This window comes from Chelonia mydas, chromosome 5 (assembly GCF_015237465.2).
Source record: "Chelonia mydas isolate rCheMyd1 chromosome 5, rCheMyd1.pri.v2, whole genome shotgun sequence".
In the NCBI taxonomy this organism is placed as follows: Eukaryota; Metazoa; Chordata; order Testudines; family Cheloniidae; genus Chelonia; species Chelonia mydas.
The window spans coordinates 23,178,835-23,200,335 of NC_051245.2; the positions used below are offsets into that span (position 1 = coordinate 23,178,835).

The window sequence follows — 21,501 nt, forward strand, 5'->3', positions numbered from 1 at the left end:
TAAGCTAAGCCTCTAAATAAATACAGGACATTTGTTCCGTACAGGCTGACGACATCTGAAAGTGGCTAGGCAAAACCTGACACATGAAGGGAAAACTAGAACCAATTTACAGCAATGTGTAAAGACCATAGCTTAAGAAAGGCTACCCAGAAGAGAACTTGTTTTCAGTGTAGTCTAAGCCTTCCTGTTATTGATTTCTATAGGTTGTTTTAAAATATTTGACAGAGAGGGTGCCATTCTCTATGATGGTAATGAAAAAATAAAGTTAGCTTCATATTATGCTCTGCAAATTTAGTCATTTGGAAGGTTTCATTGTACTGAGGTTTGTCCTGGTTATGGCCACTCTCACCATTTCAGGGAGGGGGGACCTAACAAGCCTTGAGGTTGGTTATTTAAAATACTACAGCATGTGTTCAAGTCTCATTGCTATTCTTAGATGCTCTAGATATATTGGTATGTGTGTTCCTTTAAGAATTCTCTCTGCATCTGAAGAGCTCACCTAAGGCAGGGGTTGCCATGGCGAATGATTTTTATTAAATACCAGAGTAAATGCGCATACTTACTTGCAAAACCTGATGGCAGGTAGCTAATGCAAACCCTCAGGCTGCTGTTATTTATGTCTCCATTTTCAAATACTTTTAAATTATTTTTTTAATTCCTGGATATCAGTTAATATGTTTTATTTGGCTGATTCTTTAACTATAGAAGTCATAGACTCATAAATTGAGGGGTTTAATGACTACTGCATCAGTTCTCTTTGGCCCTATTTATACTAAGCAAAAAAGCACTGAAAGAAATCATTGCTTACAATCAGTTGAACTTGCACCACTTGTATTCCACTCATCGCAGGCATTTTGCAAGGTTTGGCTGAAAAACACGAAAGGTCTGGCTAAACTGGTGCAAGTCTAGGACAACTCCCCGCACCCCCAGGGAGGAATGCAAGCCAGAAGTATTGCACTTCTTCAGCAGGCCCTCCCAATCCCATCTCTAAAAACAGTGCCACCTAGTTTGGAAAAGTTCCCAGAAACCCCTGCTCTCCAAAAAATCTACTGTGCAAAATGGGGTAGATAGTTGGCAATCCCATTGAATGCCTTGGTGCATATAAGGGAGGTGGGGGGAGCGGTGGCTACAAATACAAACAATGCAACAAACAAGTTCTATGCACTCCGTGTCCCTGCAATGGCATCTCATTGTAATATGGACAGGACTCCTTGAATGTAGCAATCCTTGTTTCACACTTTCCCACATATGGTAAAATGCTGCAAAACTTGTTGATAATTTAGGAACATAGGAAGTCCTATGCAGGATCAGACTGATCGTTCAATATCTTCTCTCTAACAATGAACAGTATCAGCTGCCTCATAGGATGGGGCAAGAAACACTGCCATAGGCAGATATGGATAACATGCCTACAAGGAAAATTTCTTCTCAATCCCCATTAGCTAGAGGTTGGTTTATGCCCTGAAGCTTGAGGGTTCACATCACTTCCAAAATTCTTAGATTTTTTTTTTTTTTTTTTACATTTTACTATGATAACTCTGGATAGTCTTATCAGTATATTAAGATGACACATAACTGTTGATAGTGGGGGGGAGGAGGTATCACAATTTAAAGATGCTGGTGGTATGTTCAGAGCAGGGCATATAAACTCTGGCAGAAATCTGGAGTGCTATGTGACCCTGCATGCCCCCTTCATGCATTGCCTCTGTCAGTATAAATGTCCAGTCCTCTCTGGAATTCTGCTAAATTTCTTGCCTCAGTGGTATCTTGTGGCAATGAGCACCATGAGCTAATTGGATAATTGAAAGTTTGGTGAAAGAAATAATTCCTTTTATCAGTTTTGAATGTTCAGCCTATTACTTCCACTGACTGTCCCCTTGCTCTGGTATTGTGAGGAAGGCTGAATAGAAATGTCTGAGCCATCTCATAGTTTTCGACGTCCTTCTCATGCCCCATTTTATTCATCTCCTCTCTGAGGCAAACAATCCCAGTCCTTCCAATCAATCTCTCTTCGTTTGTTAGGTTTTCCTCTTGGAATGAACTGAGCCTTTTGTTTCACTTTTGAACTCCTCCTCCAAGGTTATTAGTACTCTAATTCTGTTCCAGGGGGGCCATCCTCTACTGGGATTCCTAGACTTCCCTGCATTCCTCATATGCATGAGAGCTCTCATCCTCTTTATTACACAGGTTTCGGAGAAGGAGCCGTGTTAGTCTGAATCCACAAAAAGGAGTACTTGTGGCACCTTAGAGACTAATAAATTTATTTGAGCATAGGCTTTCGTGAGCTACACAGCTCACTTCATCGGATGCATCCGATGAATTGAGCTGTAGCTCACGAAAGCTTATGCTCAAATAAATTTGTTAGTCTCTAAGGTGCCACAAGTCCTCCTTTTATTCACACAATCCATCCTAAAAATATATTGTTTCTACCAAGCTAACCATGTTAACCCACCTAAGTCAGTAGGCTTGTTACCTGTCTATTAAAAAAAACAACAACAAAGCCTGCATCCTTCTATGTTAATCTTCTTCACCCAGGGCTGGCTATGTTTATATTATTCCACCTGCCCACTTAGGTCCCAATCCTACATGTCAATAACTTTATGCCTGTGAATAGTTCTATTGAATTAAATGGGACTATTTATGTAGGTGTTAGAAGAATCAGGGACTTACATTATAAACTCTGAGACAGGGACTGGATCTTTTTCTGTGACTTGTACAACTGCACCGAGCACCCAGTCAGCGCTTGGTAAATAAAAATGTTCATGTGGCATAACATCACAAACACAGCACAGGACCAATAACATTTATTTATTCTTAGAGCGCCCCTGTGACAGACGGCTTGCACCCTAAATGCTGTAGAGTTTAGGGATAGCCAACCCAGACTACTGAAGAGGCAGCCCTGGATTGGATCAGGTAATTCCCTACAAAGGATAGCAGGTTGCTACAGTGAAGGTGGAAGTTCTGGACATTGTAGGAAGTAAGAAAGGCTTCAGCAGGGAAGACCCTGACTGGGTATACTATACCTCCAGGTTTTCCCAGACATTGCCCTCTTTTTTGAGCTCCTTTCTCTGTCTGGGGGGATTTTTCAAACAACAGGAAACGTCCCAGGTGTTTGCAGAGCAGATAAGCTGCAGCTCAGAAGGAGCCCTGATTGGGCCCCTTCTCAATTGGTCCCTCCCCTGCAAGCCACAGCTGGCGGATCCTGCCCACCTAGGCCCCTCCCTGGGAAAGGTTCCACAGGGAGTTGTTGACTGTCGCTGCATCCTTGGCTTGTGCCAGCCACCCTGCCACAGTGATAGGGAGTGATATTGCCCCCGAACTCCAGTGAGTACGTCTGCTACAGGTACTTCTCAACTGTACCTGCTCCTCCATCTCCTTCTCCCCCTCCAGCAGTCTCCTCGTTTTGGGAACCGGAAATATGACTACCCTACTGATAGCAAGGAGCTTGGAGTGGTAAGTCAAAGCCAGAAACCTGAGGCTCCAACCAGGCAGGGCCTGGGAGTGGCCTGCCCAAGCAGGAAATGCCCCAGGCAGGAAGGCCTGGGGAGTCAGGTGGGCTGGAGACTGCTAGGAGTGAGCAGGCTCTAGAAGAAAGACCTGTGGCAGGGAGTTTTGCTGCTGAGATTATGGGCAGGAAAAGCCTGGGAGTGACCTGATGAGAAGGTAAAATGGATGGGCTGTGTTTTGGAACTTTTTCAGAGTTTTATTTGGGAACTTTATTTATGTGAATAAACTCAGACCCTCCAAGAAAGGGTGGTAAATGGGTGAGAAAAGCCTGTGTGGAGTTTAAGAAGTCCCTTAAGGGAGAAACTGAGGCAGGCTGCCTGCAATATGACCCCATGTCAGGAGGGGGTGCATGGGAGGTGGCTGCAGCCTCCCCTCCCCTTTCTGTCAGGCAGTCAGATCATCAACTGGTATAGTTTAGCCTAGCTTCACTGAAATCAGTGGACACTGACTTTTTACTAGCTGAGGATCTAGCCCAGAGTGCCTACAGGCTCAGCATAGGTAGCCTCTTGTCTCTATTTGGGCCTCATCATGGGTGTTCAGGTCTGCCCACATGGACAGATTTGAAGGTCAGGGTCATAATTTGCAACTGAACATTTTCTGTTGCATCTCTCAAAAAAAACCAAACAAACAAAAAACAACCTCAAACTATTTGACTCCAGTAAAGTCTCTCATGCTGAAAGCTTAGTCCAACATAGCTGACTGCAGCTCTGCTCATAAAAGCAATCCTCTCCAGTAGCTGGAATGTGAGCCCCCAGGGCTGCAACATCTCTGAATACCCATTAAGACAAGCACTTCTCTCCTGGGGGAAAAAGGGATCAAATGGCCACCTTGTGCTTTTTTTTTTTGGCACTGGATTGCTATTTGCTACCATATTTCCTGCTGCTGAGGTCTTTATCACCTAAATCCCTGAAGACTTTTTGTTCAAATGACCTCATCTTTGCTGGGCTTAGATTTTTGTGCAGTTAAATAAAGAACTTCCAGTTGAATGTTATTTTTCATAAGTTACTTTGGGACTATGAGATGTAATGGATGTACTTACTGGCTTCTAGAAAAGTGAGTTAGTGAATGCTCTGGGTTTTTTAAAATGTCAGTTTGTGCAAAATGAGCTATACATGCTTGATCTGCTCTAGTTGAAAGAGAACAGGCCCAATCCTGCACTCCTTTGAAATCAATGGCAATATTCCTGTGAATTTAAATGGGAGCAGGATCTGGCCCAATATTAGCTTTCGTTAATGAAATAAGCATAAAGACCTTTAAAAAGTCCTGCAAATTTCAACATCTTATCTCCTTGTTAGTGGAATATAATATATATATATCTGGTGAGTATTTTAAAGAAAGAGTATCCTGCCTGCATTCTAATATTTCATGGAGGTAAATGCAAATGTCAGTTTACTAAAATGAAATGTGACTATCTGTGAAACCAAAGTAAAGTAAAAAGTAAAAAGACTGAAGACATATGGGAAATATACAAGTATATAAGACTAACAATGCTAAACATGTACATTCCAGTGAGTCCAATGTTCTTATTATAAGTCATAACTAAAATTTTGTACTAACTGGTTCAGTTTAACAACTTCAGAAGTATCCTGAGATACTCTCTGCTCTCCCCGCTCCCGCAGAAAAACTAAACAGACATCAACAGTAAGAGGGAAGACTAATTCATTTATTTTCTTATCTTTTATGGCACTCATCAACTTCAGTATTTTTTGTTTAAGAACCAAATATACTCAAGAGATTTAGTCTTTCCCATCATTAGGGAAGCAGTAAAGGCAGTATCTTTAATTAAAAAAAAAAAAAAAAATGGAGTGGCTACTAAACCCAGAAAACTTAGCAATCAGGAGTCCAACTTTGCTCCTATTAAAATCAGTGGGAAAACTCCCATTGACTTCAATGGATGTAGAATTGGGCTGGAAATTCCTAATTATGTTTTGCTGATAGAATTAATCTTCTTATTAAGATAGCATGTGAACTCTTTTTTTTTTCTTGCTACTAAAAGCAACATGAGGTTTGCTTTTATTCTTTCAAACACAATTAGCAAAGCACTCTAGGCGCTGAATAAACCTATTCATTTGAACAAATTATTCCCTGGCAGAGGCATAACCCCCCTCCCTCCAAACCCTTTCCTATTCTGATGCAGTCAAAAGAGACACAAAAGCCTGCCTGTGCATTTATCCTGCCTGGCTGGGTCCGAGAAAGACAAATGGGACATACGCTATTGAATATATTATATTTTTCCTGTCTCTCTCAGTGACTTTACTGAATTGCTTACTTCCTCTCCCCCCTCCCCCCATCATCTTTGTGAGTGTACAATCCCAATTAAAGGATGATGTAAGGCAATACACATGGGGGAAGAGTCTGGCACGGATGTTATGGATGAAGTGATAAACTTTATGACTACTGCTACCTCCCACATAGCTTTTGTAGATAATTGGTGAAGCCCTAAAAGTTGGTTTAGAGGCTTCCCTTCTGGGCCATTTCTCATTTGGAAGACTCAAACCCTTAAAAATAACAGATCGTCACTTTTTAAAAGGTAGTGTCTAGCTGATCTAAATAACGTATTTAGCTTTGACTTTGTATCTTTGGGTGAGATAGCTTTGCAGGCAAATTGATCTTCAGTTTCCTTTTCCTGGTGCTCATTGTGAGTGTTGGGAAGAGGACAGTAGATAAGAAAAAAACTCCACACATCTTTCCCAACAAACAATGCTGTTGTGCCGTTAACACAGTTGGAATGTTTGTTTAATTAGCTAATTTTTCAGCTTTTAAATAAGAAGGAAAAACAAGCCATGGGTGGCCTGCTAACCTCAAAAGAGCAAATATCCAAGGTTATAAAATCATCCCAGCTCAGAATACTGGGTTAGATATAAAAACAGCATTTATTGAATTCTACTCCCAAGCCAGGAACAGAGGTAGTATTAAGAAGTTTCAAACTGAAGCTTTAAGCCAATGCATTAAGTGCTTAGTGTTATTTAATAAAAATATACCGTGTATATACTTTAACTGAAACACTGTTTCTTGTTAAACATGTCTGTCTGGAATTATTCTCACCCCAATACAGAGGCAGTTGCAAATGCTGATCTCAGATAAATGCAAACCACTCCCATTGCTGTCTCTGGCACATTTATCTTAGAGCTCTTATGTTATGCCTTTAATCCAAGCATCCCAAATCACTCTACAAGCGTTCAGAGCACGCTGTGAGTAGCTGACGGATACCTTGTTTAAATCCCAGAGGATGATACAGGCAATATTTTAGCTAGTGATGTTTAGCCTGTTTTACTGTCCCTAATTCTGACTATCCATTCCAGATGGATTATTGAGAAGTTTCAACTACTAAGGGCCTGATTCCATAGCCCATATCAAGCAAGTCCAGATAGACTTCTACAGGAGTTAAGCTAGCTCTAGGGGCTAATCCTGCACCTACTGAAGTCAACTGGAGTTTGGCAATGGGTAGCAGGATTGAGGTGGAAGATCAGATTATCAGACGAGCTCAGCTCCCATTTAGACACCAAAATAAGTGGCCATATTTTCTAAAAGCAGCATGTTGGATGCTGGGCTTTTGGGGAAGAATCTCAGTTATTTAGGTTGATAAATAGAAGCTGGGCACCTCTGCACCAGGTCCCAACACCGGAATGGGGAGCGAGGCCCAGCCCCGTGGGACAGGAACCTTTGCTAAAGGATGAGTGCAGGGTGGGCTCACTCTCCAACAGCCTCCTCTCGGTGCCAGGCTGGAATTACGATGGTATTGCTGGGGTTTCGGTAAAAGAAAAAAAAAGACACAATGCAGCTGGTGGGTTGCTTTATTAAAAAGTTTGGGAACCAATTGTCTAGTGCCTTCTTAAAAACCTCTCTCAACCACTTGCTTCTCTGACTGTGTCACCAGTGATCAGTTAAAGACTGCTTAAAGAAATTTGTCCAGGACAAGGATTCTCAAACCTTTTGGACTTCATCCTAACAGCGATATTGTCTCCTGGACATCTCCACACATTCTTGATTATAGGGCTGCTACTTAACAATGACAGCAGCTGCTTACATGGAAAAGCAACATCAGGAATGTTTTGTGTATTTTTAGCTTCTTTCTGTGCAACATACCAGCTGGAAACAAGGAGGGCCAGTGCCATGTGAGCTGCTAGCTCTCGACAAGCCACAAACATGTCCACCAATCTGAGAACTGCTACGTTAGTGCTTTGCCCCTCCTGTTTTTCCATCCTTTGTTTTGGGCTGTTATGTTTTCTCCACTTTTATTATGCTCTTTCTGTGTAGCATAATAATGCCCTTGGAGTTTACAATGGCAAGAGTTCAGGACAAGATGCTGTATTAACAAATCTCTCTTTTTTTTTTTTTGTCAGAGTCACTGTCAGATGAATTAAGCCACACATTTAGAGCTTCATTCTCCCATATGCTGGAAAACCCAGCACAGAGAAGTGGATTCTCTGTTTTACAATTCAGAGTTTCCCTGGATATTTACATTGGGACACATGGTTTGCACATGCAGAAGAAGCTGAGGATTGCATTCAAACCCCCATTGATCACCCGTGTAATCCACTGCAGGCAAGATTCCACCTGAAGTAACAGATTTCATGTGTAGAAGAATCCAGTAGAGTGGAGACATCCCCACCTCCTCCCAGTCCATAGAGCCTAAATGCTGGGAAGCCTCACAGAGGGAAACTCTCTTGGAGTAGCAAGGGCCAGCATATAGTGAAGCTGGCATCCCCTTTCCCTTCCATGCAGATAGGAAGAGGGCTGGGTGATGAGGCCCTTAATCAGGTCATTCGTTTTTGTTTTGCTTTTTCTTCTTTCACAATTTTACAAAATGTAAGTTTTCTTAATTGACATTTTAAAAAATTGCTTGGTTTGTAACAGTGTCTGCAACCCAGTCGTTGCTGTTGTGTGCTGGTGCATGAGAATCAGATAGGGGACACTGACTAGTCTGTTTTTGTTGCCCAAGCTGAGTGACTGTAAAAAACAAAGGGTATCACAAATGGTAGTAAATTAGATTACTAAAATCTGTTCATTTTTGAATGCTCTCAGGTATTAGTGACACAATAGCATCACTTTAAAATTGTTTATTTTTTCAAAAATCATGAGGATAAATTGACGTGGGAAGGTTTTTGATTAGATCTTTATAGCACAGTAAGTAATAGTACAAATTCAGTACATATTGAACTTGTGTTTGAAGCTGACCCCCTTTTCCGTGTAGCTCTGAGCCCCTGCTCTGAGCGAAATACAAGAGAGCTTTAGGGTCACCTGACTGTACTATGGAGAGCAACCAATGAATGTTATCAGCACTGAGATCTGACTGCTCAAGCAGCTAAGGTCTGATAAAAGTGAACAAAGAACTGTTGGCAACATGGATGTATTTGCAGGGAATCTCCTATCTGGAGAATAAGAAAGTTAGCCAACAAAAAACTCTTCTGTTTGCCAGCATGAGGGAGCTTGCTGATCTCTCACACACATTGTGCTAATTCTGCGCATTATAATGAGACTCAGATTTTGCTGGCAATGTAACTGTAGCCAGGCGTTTAACACAAAGCTGAATTGATACATGCATGGTCCTCCAAACATAACTTCGAAGCGGGCTCCATGTCCTACAGAACCACAGAGTGCCTCTCCTTCTTACTCCAAACTGTCCTCCTTAATCCACCCACCTCAGCCTCTGAGCTGGGTAGATAACATTCATGCTCCTGGCTTCACTAGCTCTCCTAGCCATTTGGCTGCTCTTGCCTTTTGAACATTAGCCTGGCTGCCCTTGACTGGTGGGGCTACCAGGACAAGTCTTCAGTTCCAGTTGGTGGGAATCAGGGTTTGTCGCTCTCCTTAACAGATCTCAATGTTCCTTGGAAGGCATCATTATCCCCATGTCCTATGGGAGTTGTGTTGTCTTACAACTTCATCTGCAAAAAGATGTGCAAATCTGAATGGGCCTCCTGTGCCCCTCGTTGGAGCACTATTTGAACTCAGTCACGCTTTCTGTTTCATTGCAGCAGTAAGGTGTGAACTAGGCTTTCCAGGATTCCATCTGGATTTGCATGTTTCAATCTGATTTGCATGTTTTCAGGTGACTGGAATTATGACCCAAACTGTGACTGTAAACCCTCCTGGGTAACTATATCAAAAAGGCTTTTCATTCTAAATAACCTTCCCCAGTACCTAAAACCACAAATAGGTGATAGGTTTTCAAATACAACTGTTCTATGGTTGGTTGAGTGCAGATTTTCTGAAGACAACTGATATTGTACAATACCTTGCAGGAAAGACTTCCTGTTTGTTAATTCAGCATGCACATTAGCAAAGCTTTTGATTTAGACCTTGTGTTTCTGCTCATAATCTCAGTTTTCAAGCAATATATATTGACTGTTGCTGCTTTCCTTTATTTTATAGACGTCAATTAATGCCAATCCTTAAATCAATATAAAAACAACATAAAATAGTGTATGAATGTATCCAACAAGTCACTTTTCCTGACTTTTCCAATTTCACTGGTCTCCTGTGTAAGTGTGGTAATTTTAGTTCCAGTAGTAGTGATGGTGGGAAAGTTCTTGCACGGCACTGTCGCTGCAATGGATTGACATCCTAACCCTGTTCCCCTGGAGCTGTATGAGCTTCAGCTCTCATGTGGCCACATTCTCTTCTTGCCACATCAGGGGTTTTTTAGTGGCCCCTTTCACAGGGAATGAAGTACCTGCACCAGCATGCAGGCAACTGTGTGTGTGTATATTGTGCCGTGAGCTCCTCCTATCTTCATCTCAAAGAAGACCCATCTAGGAATGATCTTAGAGAAATATCCTTTCAGTGTTTCTGATACTCTGTGCTAATTCCCAGAAGTATCCTCCTCCTAGAGGTGAATGGTAACAAGAAATATAGTATTTTATCTCCCTCTTTGGAGCACTGTGGTACTTCCAGGTTTAAAATACTTGACAGGATTTGTGGAATACCTCCAGTGGGTATTTGGATGGTTAAAACCACACACAATTTTAGCATGGTAAGCTGGGAATTTGGGCACAACTCCCCTTAAGGATAAGAAAAGTTCAATTTACCAGATACAACAGGATAGCACAACCTGCTGAGACGTCATTTCCCTAGAGTGAAAAAGTATGAGGAAGAGCTGGAGTGAGAGAGAAAACACAGAAATCAAGAACGAAAAAAATATTTTACCAATAAAAGGAGTGTGATGAACGATGGAAGTGCTAGAGACGTGTAGAGCCCTTGTTTCTCCTGCCCCTCCCACTGTGTACTCCCTGATGACTGTGGACAAACAAAGAGCAATTTTCTTTAGCCAGGGAGAAAAACATCTTACCAGAGAGAGTTCACAAAGGTAACAGTGAATTTCACAACTGAGCCCAGGTGTTTTTGACGGATTCAGAATAGGACACTTTGTCACCTTTGATTTAATCAGGATCCTGTTTTTGAGGATGCTAAAAGCTCTAGGCTCATAATCAAGTACTTACGTAATCATCCTCGTTCAGACCTTGTTTCTGAACAGAACTTTTCACTTCCATGGAAAACCTCTCAAACTCAGGTTTCACTGTCCTCAGTAGAGTGACTGTTTGGAGGGATGAGTAGGCTTGCTTTGCTTCAAGGTCATGTTTGTCTCCTCTCTTCCACGAGCCATTTCCTAAGGGAGAAATAAAAATATTTACAATTCCAAGCTTGTTTGCATAATGGGCTCACTCTCCCTTTCTGCTTAAATATCCTCTATACGTTGCTTGGGGGTAGACAGCAATGTACAAGGTATTGTCGCATTTGTGCAATACGTGCTGTGAGGCTAATGTACCGGAATTCAACATGCCTCTTGATGCTAGGGGAACAAGATAGGAAGGGGGACTGACATAATGCCCTTGAAATAATTATACAGATTATGATCCTTAGTCAGAAGCCCAGCCTAGCAGAATGGTCAGCAATAAGATTTTCTTCCCATATTTGCTTGATTATTTTTAACATCTGAAGTCAAGTCTAGATATGAGCAAATAACATCCTCAAACACGGAGAAGCAGGTTGTCTAGGGGCTAGACCAGGTGAGGGAGACAAAACTGGATTCAGTTCCCAGTCAATGTGCCACTGACTTCCTTTTAAACTTCAAGCAAAGTCAGGGCTAAGTAGAGTAAGAAGAGTAAAGTTATTACTTGGAATGTCGTCACACAGGGCCTGATCTTGTAGCCACTTGTCGCCCAGCTCTCCCACTGAAATCAATGGGAATGCCATGTGCACACTGGCTGCACGATAGGCCCAGTTTCTCTTAGCAGAAAACAAACACCCAACTACCAATGTGCCATTGCACACATTGTACTTGCATTTGCCCAGTGACACAGCAGGTGGGAGACTGGACTTGGTAAACTAATACAGTAATCAGAGATTTTTAAATTCAGTTATAGCTTATTTGTTTAAATGCCTTTGCCTACTGATCCTGTCCTGTCCTGAGTACTTCCTGTGAGTTGGTTGAGGCCAAAGGACCTGATTCAAAGCCCACTGAGGTCAGTGGAAAGACTCCTATTGCCTTGAATCAGGTGCTAGGGCTGTTCTATGGAACTGATAAATAATGAGGCCTTGGGGGAATAATAGTGTCCTTAAACAACTTGCTTTTAAATATTTAAAAATAATTAAAAAGCCAGACAGTCATTTTTATTTTTGGAACTAAAAGCCAGTTGTGGCTAAAAGTACAAAGACTAAAACTGCAGAACACGAGTAGCTGCTGAGGTTTGGAATCTGGAGACACGCAGGACCCTGAGATGAGGGAGGATGTGGTCATTCAGCCTGGTTAAAGGAATTTGTTGATTTATAGACAGGCAGACAGCAGGTTAGCTGAGACCAAGGGAAGGGAATGGAGATGGAGTGAATGCCAGAGATGGCAGCAGCCAAGTATCAAACATTTTATCCGCCTTGACTTGGGACTATGTGCTTGCACAGGGATGGATGAGGGATAAAGGTCTTCCGGCCATGAGTGGGTTACACGGACCCTGGATCCAGGCATGCAGGTGGGTGAAAAAGTGAGAGAAGCCTGCGTTTCACTTCCTCTGTGTGTTGTGATGGCAGCCAAGCCATTGGGGAGATGTCATAATTTGCTGCAGGTACAGGCCAACAGCAAGTTACTCACCTCCTCCTGACAGGGCATGAGGGAACCAATGAAGGAACAGGGCCTCTGAGAAGCACATTTCTTTCAGCGTGCTGCTCCTGGGAAACTGCAGCTGCTTGCCACTTCATACACAGGACTTGTGGCAAAGCCACAGTCTAGCCCTCAGTGAGATCCAAGTCAAATGGTAGCTCCCTTCCATTCTCTCTCCTTTCCCAGAGAAAGGCCTCTATGCTTCGGACTCTGTTGCTTGTTTACCAAAGCACAATGCCGTGAAGGTGCTGCACCTCGATAGCCCTTGTGGATTACGATTTTAGCAAAATTCATAAATGACCTTTTTAATTCTTTAATTTTTATTGACCATCTGTCTTCTCTTTTTCAATCAGTTCTTTGTCTCATCTCCTTGTGAGGTTCTCAGCTACTGTTACAGCCACCTATCACGATTCTAGATTGTAACCCAATCAAGCACAAAAGCTTTGTTCTACCATGAGGTCCACACAGAAGATCTCTGAAAAGTGAATGACAACAGATGACAGCCACAAAATGTTATAAAGCCATGCTCTAAGCAGCATAGTTCCCCAGTCCCACATATATGCCACATTTGGGATCTTGACTTTCCCAGAGAAAGCTGGGTTTCAGGTAATATTGGGTCCTAAATGTGAACAAGCTTCTGTACCTCAGTCTGACCTAAACATGTTCACTTGAAAAGCTATTGTAACTGGAAACAGAGAAGCTCCCTTTACTTAACAGAGCTTCTAAAGTAATTTTACACACTTTCAAATCCTTTCAAAGATTGCTTTGGGCATGGAGTCTGTGAGCAACACTTAAAATGACTTTCTGATGAAGCAGCGCAACTGTTGCAGCCTCAACAATTAATGTGCCTTTTTTGCACATTAAAATAAACTTTAAGGACAACAAAAAATAAGTGTGATTGTGTGACCTTATAGAAACAATAGCTACTTGTAAATCATATTCTGTCTTACAGTTCTGTACCTTTTTAGAGTTCCGATAACACAAAGTTTACTAGAACTGTAAGAGGAGGTCTGGAAATTCTGTGTTCAGTTTGTTTACTTTATGCATTTGACAACAATTTGTGTACAGTCAGTTTCATAGATTTCTCTTCAGAGTTAGTTTGTCCTGTCTTAAAAAAAAGAGCAGATCCTTCTAATGTTTTCCCCCCTAGGAATTATTTACAAAAAATACTCAGGAAATGCTATTTAAACAATGCTGCATCTGAAGTTAGAATTTAAAACAAAAACAACAAAACACACACCCCAAAAAACTGGTCAGTCACCAAGAAACCAGATAGACAGTGCTCCCTTAACTCTGGGGTTGTGGTGCTGAGTCCTTTGTGAAATATTTGCCTTAACTCCTAAGGATACCTTTTAGTATATGGCTGTGTGGGGCACAGAAATCTGAACCAATTAAAAAAATATAAGCACATCACATGTATATGACTACATTCTACTGGGGTGAACATGACTGTGCTTCTGTGCACCAGGTGATACTACAAGGCTAAATATAGCAGCATGTCTCTGCAGGAATTATGTACCATGAAAAACTGGAGCATATATTAGATCAAGGGTTTCCAGCCACTGGCAGGTGTACAAATCTGCAAAACTCCTATTGACTTCAGTGGGACTAGGATTTCACCCTAAGGCATCAAGATTTTCTGGCTGGTGAACTAGGCAACCCCTTATGACCTTAACAATGACTCTCTGGGCTGGGATTCACTGTGTCACCGCTGCCTATCTCCCAGTCAGTCATTTCCTCTCTAGCCCACAACAGGTTTGGGCTATTCCAGGCCCAAGACTTGCAATCACAAGACTGGGATTTGTAGCAACCTACAGTGAATCAGAACACACACAATAGAATAGAAGGTAGTGAAAACGGGCTGGTATAACAAAGGTCTTTGTTGGAAGCAGTTTTTCCCCCAGCGTAAGGGAATTTCTATATTAGATCTTCCATTTAGTCACATTGCTTCCTCACACAGATCAGTCCAGAAGTAGTTAAATCCAGAATTTCTGGTTTCCTTCTTGCTAATATCATAATTCAAGTGGCGGGTAACCTCAGGACCAGGGAGAGATAATGGTGTATTTTAAGGACTAATAGTGGAATATTTTAAGACTAAATCTAAAAATGTTATCATGTTTACAGAAAGTTTTGCAACATACTGGGGGGAGGCGAGGATAACATTACCGTATGACGAGCTGTTGAAGAGTTCAATATTGAAGAAAGCGTAGTCCCCGTTGGTCATTCCTTGTCGATGAGCAACTAGCATGATGTTCCTTATTGTGTCACTGCTGGCACACATTATTACAACTGGTGGAGGAAAATGGAAAACAGAGATAAGAAGCTGTTCTTGAAACCTCTGGGAACAGATTGTGAAGCTTGTCCATTGCCAGAGACAGTGACCTGAACTGTCCACCCAACATTTTAAAAATCATGGGAACAAGGCTAACAATTAAATCTGGGATTTCCAAAGGAGCCAACATGAGACAGGGTCCAGTTCACATTAAGACTCCATACCAATACCAAAGGCCAATCCTTTACCCACTGAAGTCAATATCAAAAATCCTATTGACTTCAATGGGAAAAGAATTATTCTTATTCTTGATTTGATTCATGTAATGTGGTGAGGTTTTTGTTTTGTGCATTTAATTTTTTTTACAACAATACCTAGCTCGTATATGCACTTTTCATCAACAGATCTTAAAGCACTGTACAAAGGAGTATCATTATCTCAATTTTATGGACTGGAAAATTGAGACACAGCTGGAGAAGTAACTTGCCCAAGGTCATCCACAGGCCAGTGGCAAAGCCAGGAACGGAACCCAGGTCTCCTGACTCCCAGTTCAGTGCTCTATCCACCGCTTGGTTATTGCAAGTGAATATGTAATTATTCCAAGATTAAGGCATAAAATGATAAAATCATTCAGAATTTCATTTTGAATACCTTGAAAACAGCTACAGTCTTAAGACTCAAGGTCTCATTTATCAATGATCCAAAAGCCAGATAAAAGTTTGGATCCTAAAATGTGATCTTCTATTATTCAGTGGTACTCCATCCATGCTAGAGGATTAGAAGATCAGAGCTATGCTATCATCTAGGAGGTAATATCAAGGCAACATTTACATTACTTCAAAATTCTAAATACAGGGATGCAGCTGGGCACTTGGCATTCTGGTTTGTACTGTATGCTGGAGAGGAGGGGGTTACAGTGGAAATCTACTGTTGTTACCATATGTCAGAATTGGTGCCAGTGATTTGCAGAAGGACAAGCTACTTACTGGAAGGTTCAATAAGCTTGAGAGAGAAGTCTGGTCAAAAACTTCCAGGGCATGTTAATAGTCAGTTTTGTGCATGTGGTGAAATTCACCCCTTCCCACTCAATACTTGAGTAAAGAGACTTTGTGCAGGGAGCTAAGTGGAAACTGCAGACACAGAATCTACTCCCCAACCTGCCACTAATAGGTTGCAGCTGCTATTCCAGCCTATAGAAACATAGTTGCTCTTCCATCATGCTGCCTTTTTTTCCTAGACACTTGATCTGTGTAAGTATGGATCTAATCCCTGTTTTTCCCTCTGTTCTAGCTTAATGATGCTTGCACATAGGTCAGTTCCCCAGCATACAAGGCATGGAAGGCGACATCACCTGTTTTCCCCCTCCCCCTTCATCAAGAGATGTACTTCTCTCCTAGTAAACAGTCTATATCACAAACTGCTATATAACTTCACAACACACATGAAACGAGCTAAACTGTTAAATATTTGCAGGTCTGTGTCCAGGCAGAGCATTCTGTTCCCATTCCTAGGATGACACATGCAGCAAGCACAGAGGGCGGTCAGGTGTGATACAAGTATGCTTGTTTAATGGCTTGGTCAGTGAGATTTGATCAAAAAAATCAAAATAAAAGTTGTTAGCGCGCTGACTAAAAAGAAGCATAACATATATATTCGCAAGAAGTACTGACATGCAATGGTAAAGTTACAACAATGGAAGGAGCTATTTTCATCCAAACAATAAAGCTCAATCAAAATCATAGTCAGTTTTTCTTGTCAAGTGCTTGTGCTCACATAAAATAAAGTTGCAAGCAAGCCAAATCTTTACTCACACAATCCATTTTCTTCCCTCTCTTTTCTAGGTTTATTCCATTATAGGCATAATGATCCAAATTCATCCCTGGGATAACCCAACACTTCAGAGAAGTTCCACCAGGGACAGGTCTGTCTGACTATAGTCGATTAGTATAATAATTTCCAGAGCAAACTATAACTTATGAGTATTGTGAGTCGCTTACACAAAGAGGGGGGGAAAAAGAGCTCATGTTTGATATAAACTTTGGCATAGAAATTACTGAATCATTATCAAATACAACCTATGAGATCAAATTCTTTCTGGATTTACACACTGTTCCTAATGGGAAAGGTGATCTGTTTTTCTTTTAAACACTTGACTTTTGCCTTCATAGTTCACATCTACCAAAAAATCCCCATCCTGTAAGTGAAATTGAAGTTATTCCCTCTGCACCAGTTAATGATCTTGACTAACAGGAATGAAAAGTGGAAAAATTTCTGCTTTAAAATGTGTTGACAGGTCATAGTTTGAGAACTGATAAAGGAATGTAAGGGGGCAAATGTTAACTATTTGGATGTGGTTTTAGCACAGCAGAAATATATCAAAGATTACATTTTTTTGGTGTGTACAGGAAATACACCCATAAAATCCAAAGATAAATTGTGTGTGTGTCATTTTTTTGTAAGCTTTTAAAAATGCAACTATGTTTATTTGGTCTGTATTTGTAAATTAATAGAACATAACTAAATTCTTATACTTTCTTCAGTTTAAAATATACATATCAAAGTAATTCCAAGTATTAGTATTTTGATCCTGCAAGCATTTATACAGTGCTTAACTCTATGGACACGCAAAAAGAAAAGGAGGACTTGTGGCACCTTAGAGACTAACAAATTTAGTTGAGCATAAGCTTTTGTGAGCTACAGCTCACTTCATCGGATGCTCAAATAAATTTGTTAGTCTCTAAGGTGCCACAAGTCCTCCTTTTCTTTTTGTGGATACAGACTAACACGGCTGCTACTCTGAAATCTATGGTCACGAGTAGTCTTACTGAAATTAATGGGATTACTCAAATTCTTAACTTAGGCATGTGCATAAGTGTTTGTAGTATCTGGACCTCAGCCAGCATTGTTGAGTTTTGTTAAACTAATTATTGATGAATTGAAAGCTTTAGCCAGTTGACTAGATCTGAAAAAGCATTAAAAATAAAAAGGCCAATCTTTGTAATAAACATTCACTTTTCATGGCAATTTTTTGTGACATTAAGATTTGGAAGAACCATTTTCAAAGGCTTAGATTCATATTTGCCAAGCTGTCTTCCTTTCTCAACCACGGTTAGGGCCCTACCAAATTCACGGCCACCAAAAATGCATCCCAGACCATGAAATCTGGTCTCCCCCCCGTGAAATCTGGTCTTTTGTGTGCTATACTGTACGGATTTAACAGGGGAGACTAGTGTTGTTCAAGTTTTTTGGGGTCCTGACCCAAAAGGGAGTTGCAGGGGGGTCACAAGGTTATATTTGGGGGGTTGCAGTATTGCCACCCTTACTTCTGTGCTGACTCAGAGCTGGGCAGCTGGAGAGCGGCGGCTGCAGGCTGGGAGCCCAGCTTTGAAGGCAGAGCCGCCGCCAGCAGAAGTAAGGATGACATAGTATGGTATTGCCACCCTTACTTCTGTGCTGCTGCCTTCAGAGCTGGGTGGCCGGACAGTGACAGCTGCTGACTGAGGGCCCAGCTCTGCGGGCAGCAAAGCAGAAGTAAGGGTGGCAATACCATACCATGCCATCCTTACTTCTGCGCTGCTGCTGCTGGTGTTTCTGGACTCCTGGCCTGCAGCCGCTGCTCTCCAGCTGCCCAGCTGTGAAGGCAGCAGTGCAGAAGTAATGGTAGCAATACCGCAACCCGCTCTACAATAACCTTGTGACTCTCCCCATAACTCCTTTTTGGATCAGGACCCCTACAATAACACCGTGAAATTTTAGATTTAAATAGCTGAAATAATGAAATTCATGATTTTTAAAATCCTATGACCATGAAATTGACCAAAATGGGCCATGAATTTAGTAGGGCCATAACCATGGTATAACTTTTAAAATGTATTGTACTTCTGTATCAGGGCTTGATCCTACCCAGGGCAGGTGGGATAACACTAATGAATGGGATCCTAAATGGCACTGAACACAGTACGGCAATCCTGCTGGTGCAGCTCTCCAGATGTGCCAGGTGCAGAGAGCTACATACGCATGGCCGCCATGCAGCAGAGCCGTCCAGAAACACCCACACCCTCTAGGAGTGTGCAAAGACTGTTATGGATGTGTGATCCAGGAGGCTGCAGGAACTGGAACTGGTTTCCAAACTACATTTTCAAAATGTTACCTTAGTGTGAAAATAGTGTGTTCTGAAAACTAAAATTCATTAACTCTTTAAGGCAGACATTTATGAATGACCACATAAGCAGGTTCTTAACTTAAAACATGTGCATACGCCCCATTGAAGTAAATCTCTTCCCAATTGCTATGAAAGTGAGTGGGACTATCTGCATGAGTAAAACGAGTAGAATTTGAATCTATATCAAGATTTCAGTTACTGTCACTCATTCTAATAAAAACATCAAAATTTATGAAAAATTAAGCAACAATCAATTGCAAGTATAATCCTCTGAGAAATTATGGAAATTCCCCTTGTAAACAGGGATGAAACTGAAGATGAATGAGTTGAAGGAAGGGAACGCCACTCCCTTTGTTAAAATAAAATGTGGCTGTATATATATAAAATGCAATTAGGAAGAGATTAGAAAAGAAATCAAGTTCCATTTGCTACAGGTTAACACTTTTCTTATTGAAATAGAATTATTATGCTTTTAAGCATCAAGAAAACAAAGCAGAGATATAAATCTCATGTTAATTAAAAATGCTTTTCTCTGCTTGGCTGTTTAATCTAGCTGTCATTTGTTGCATCTTATTCATTCAAGAAAGCACTTAAACTAGTGCTTAAATTCCTCTCTGTTCAACTTTAGCACTTAAGTGCTCTCCTGAATGAGATAATAAAAACCGATCAGTTGGTACCAATTATCTTATAGGACCTGAGTGTTCAGGAAATTCACACCAGTGTAATTATTATCACCAGTGCAAAGTCCTAAAGTATATACACAGCATCAACACAAATATACCGTGTGGTGACTGCATCGGAGTTATATGGAGTGTGATTTGTATCTGTTTTTTTTTGGGGGGGGGGGGGGGACGGGGAAATCACTCACTCAATAGGATTCTATTTAACTGGGTGTTAAAAAAATAGTTTTAAGTGCATAATTTAAAATTTAAATCTCCAGTCAGTTTTAGGGAGGGAATTTCTTTAACGTGATCCACTATCAATTAGTGCATAGTGCATGCTTGGAATATTTTGACAGGTTTCAACAAGCACTTTTAAAAAAAAATTCCAAGGTTAGCATTGCCTGTAGCAGGAAAATGTTATTTAATATGCTTGTGTACCAAATGCGTAAAGTAATTAATTCAGGTTTGCAATTAATCCAATGTATTCTAAATATATGGTTGTTCTATTATGTTTTGTGCTTTTTGCTATTATATGATATATAATCAGTTCATCCAACCAAAGGGAGATTTTTTTCAAGATGTTTTACAAGCCACTTATCTCCCTGTTGTTTTGCTAACAGTCAGTGGCAAAATTACTGCACACATGCAAGAGTTAGGAATTCACATGTTTCCCTGCTAGCTGCTTCCACAAAATGTTTTTGCTAATTATGCAATACTCAATGGGGCTTCTAAATGGAAAAAGGGGGGAGGAAATCTCCATGGTAAGACTCAGCAGGATAAGAGGAAAACTTCTTTGCTCAACCTTTGAACATATGCAGAGTCACTAAAACAAAAATTTGCAGCATAAGCAACAGGTCTGCTGTCCAATCCAAAAATCTGCGGTTTGGCAGCTACATGTGTTTTCTCTCTTGTTAGCAATGCAGCTTGTTGAAATAAATCAGATTTCTACTATAAATAAAGAGCATCAAAATACAAAAGGGTGAAATCTTAGCCCTGCTGAAGTAAATGGTAAAATTCAAATTGATTTCACTAGAGCCAGGATTTCACCCAAAGGTGCTGGTCCTGCTCTCCTCTAAGTCAGTGGGTTCACTGGGAACAGAATCATGCCCAAACTTTTCAACATGTGACAGTCAGCTGGGAAAAATATTACCCCTTTCAAGTGCCCTCCCTCTCCCAATACCATCAGGATATTAACTACCCTTAGCTGCATTAATCCCTGCTAATGAGGATGATCAGCCAAAATACCATACAGCTCAGATGCACCTCCTTACACCAAGCTGAATTTGGTCCAGCAAGACTCAATATATTTTAATATTTAAGTATAACCCTAAAGGAACTTTTTTCAGCGTAGCAGCCATGTTAGTCTGTATTCGCAAAAAGAAAAGGAGGACTTGTGGCACCTTAGAGACTAACAAATTTATTTGAGCATAAGCTTTCGGGAGCTACAGAATGCATCTGATGAAGTGAGCTGTAGCTCCCGAAAGCTTATGCTCAAATAAATTTGTTAGTCTCTAAGGTGCCACAAGTACTCTTAAAGGAACTATATGTCCACATTAATTATTTCAGGGAGAGTTCCCTACAAGTTCTAAGCAGGTTACTCAGAAACCACAGGTAATTTTCATACTCAAACACACCATTCAAGCATTCCATGTTTCTTTTACTCTTGCATTTAGTGTGTGTATGTTGGAGAGAGAGATCCATAATCAGAATTAGTCAGCGAGTCTTTAAGTGCCCCAGACCAACAGTGAAATCTGCCCTTTGAGATGTCTCTGCATAACAGATGACATACATATGCAATGAGTAA

General features: G+C 41.0%; 1 protein-coding gene and 1 long non-coding RNA gene across 5 annotated transcripts in view; one reads left to right on the top strand and one right to left on the bottom strand.

Moving 5' to 3' along the window:
* The window catches only part of NPR3 (natriuretic peptide receptor 3), a 60,094-nt gene that overhangs the window by 35,070 nt on the left and 3,523 nt on the right, over positions 1-21,501 (bottom strand). For all 4 annotated transcript variants that reach the window (XM_043547199.1, XM_027831545.3, XM_027831546.3 and 1 more), the window contains 2 exons: positions 14,768-14,890; positions 10,950-11,116 (listed from right to left, as the gene is read on the bottom strand). In XM_043547199.1, the coding sequence (XP_043403134.1) occupies positions 10,950-11,116; positions 14,768-14,890 (290 nt within the window). The remainder of the gene's footprint in view (positions 1-10,949; positions 11,117-14,767; positions 14,891-21,501) is intronic.
* On the top strand, positions 3,158-20,762 carry LOC122465925. The gene is made up of 3 exons (XR_006291069.1): positions 3,158-3,453; positions 16,715-16,794; positions 18,764-20,762. It is a non-coding gene; the product is annotated as an uncharacterized LOC122465925 (long non-coding RNA).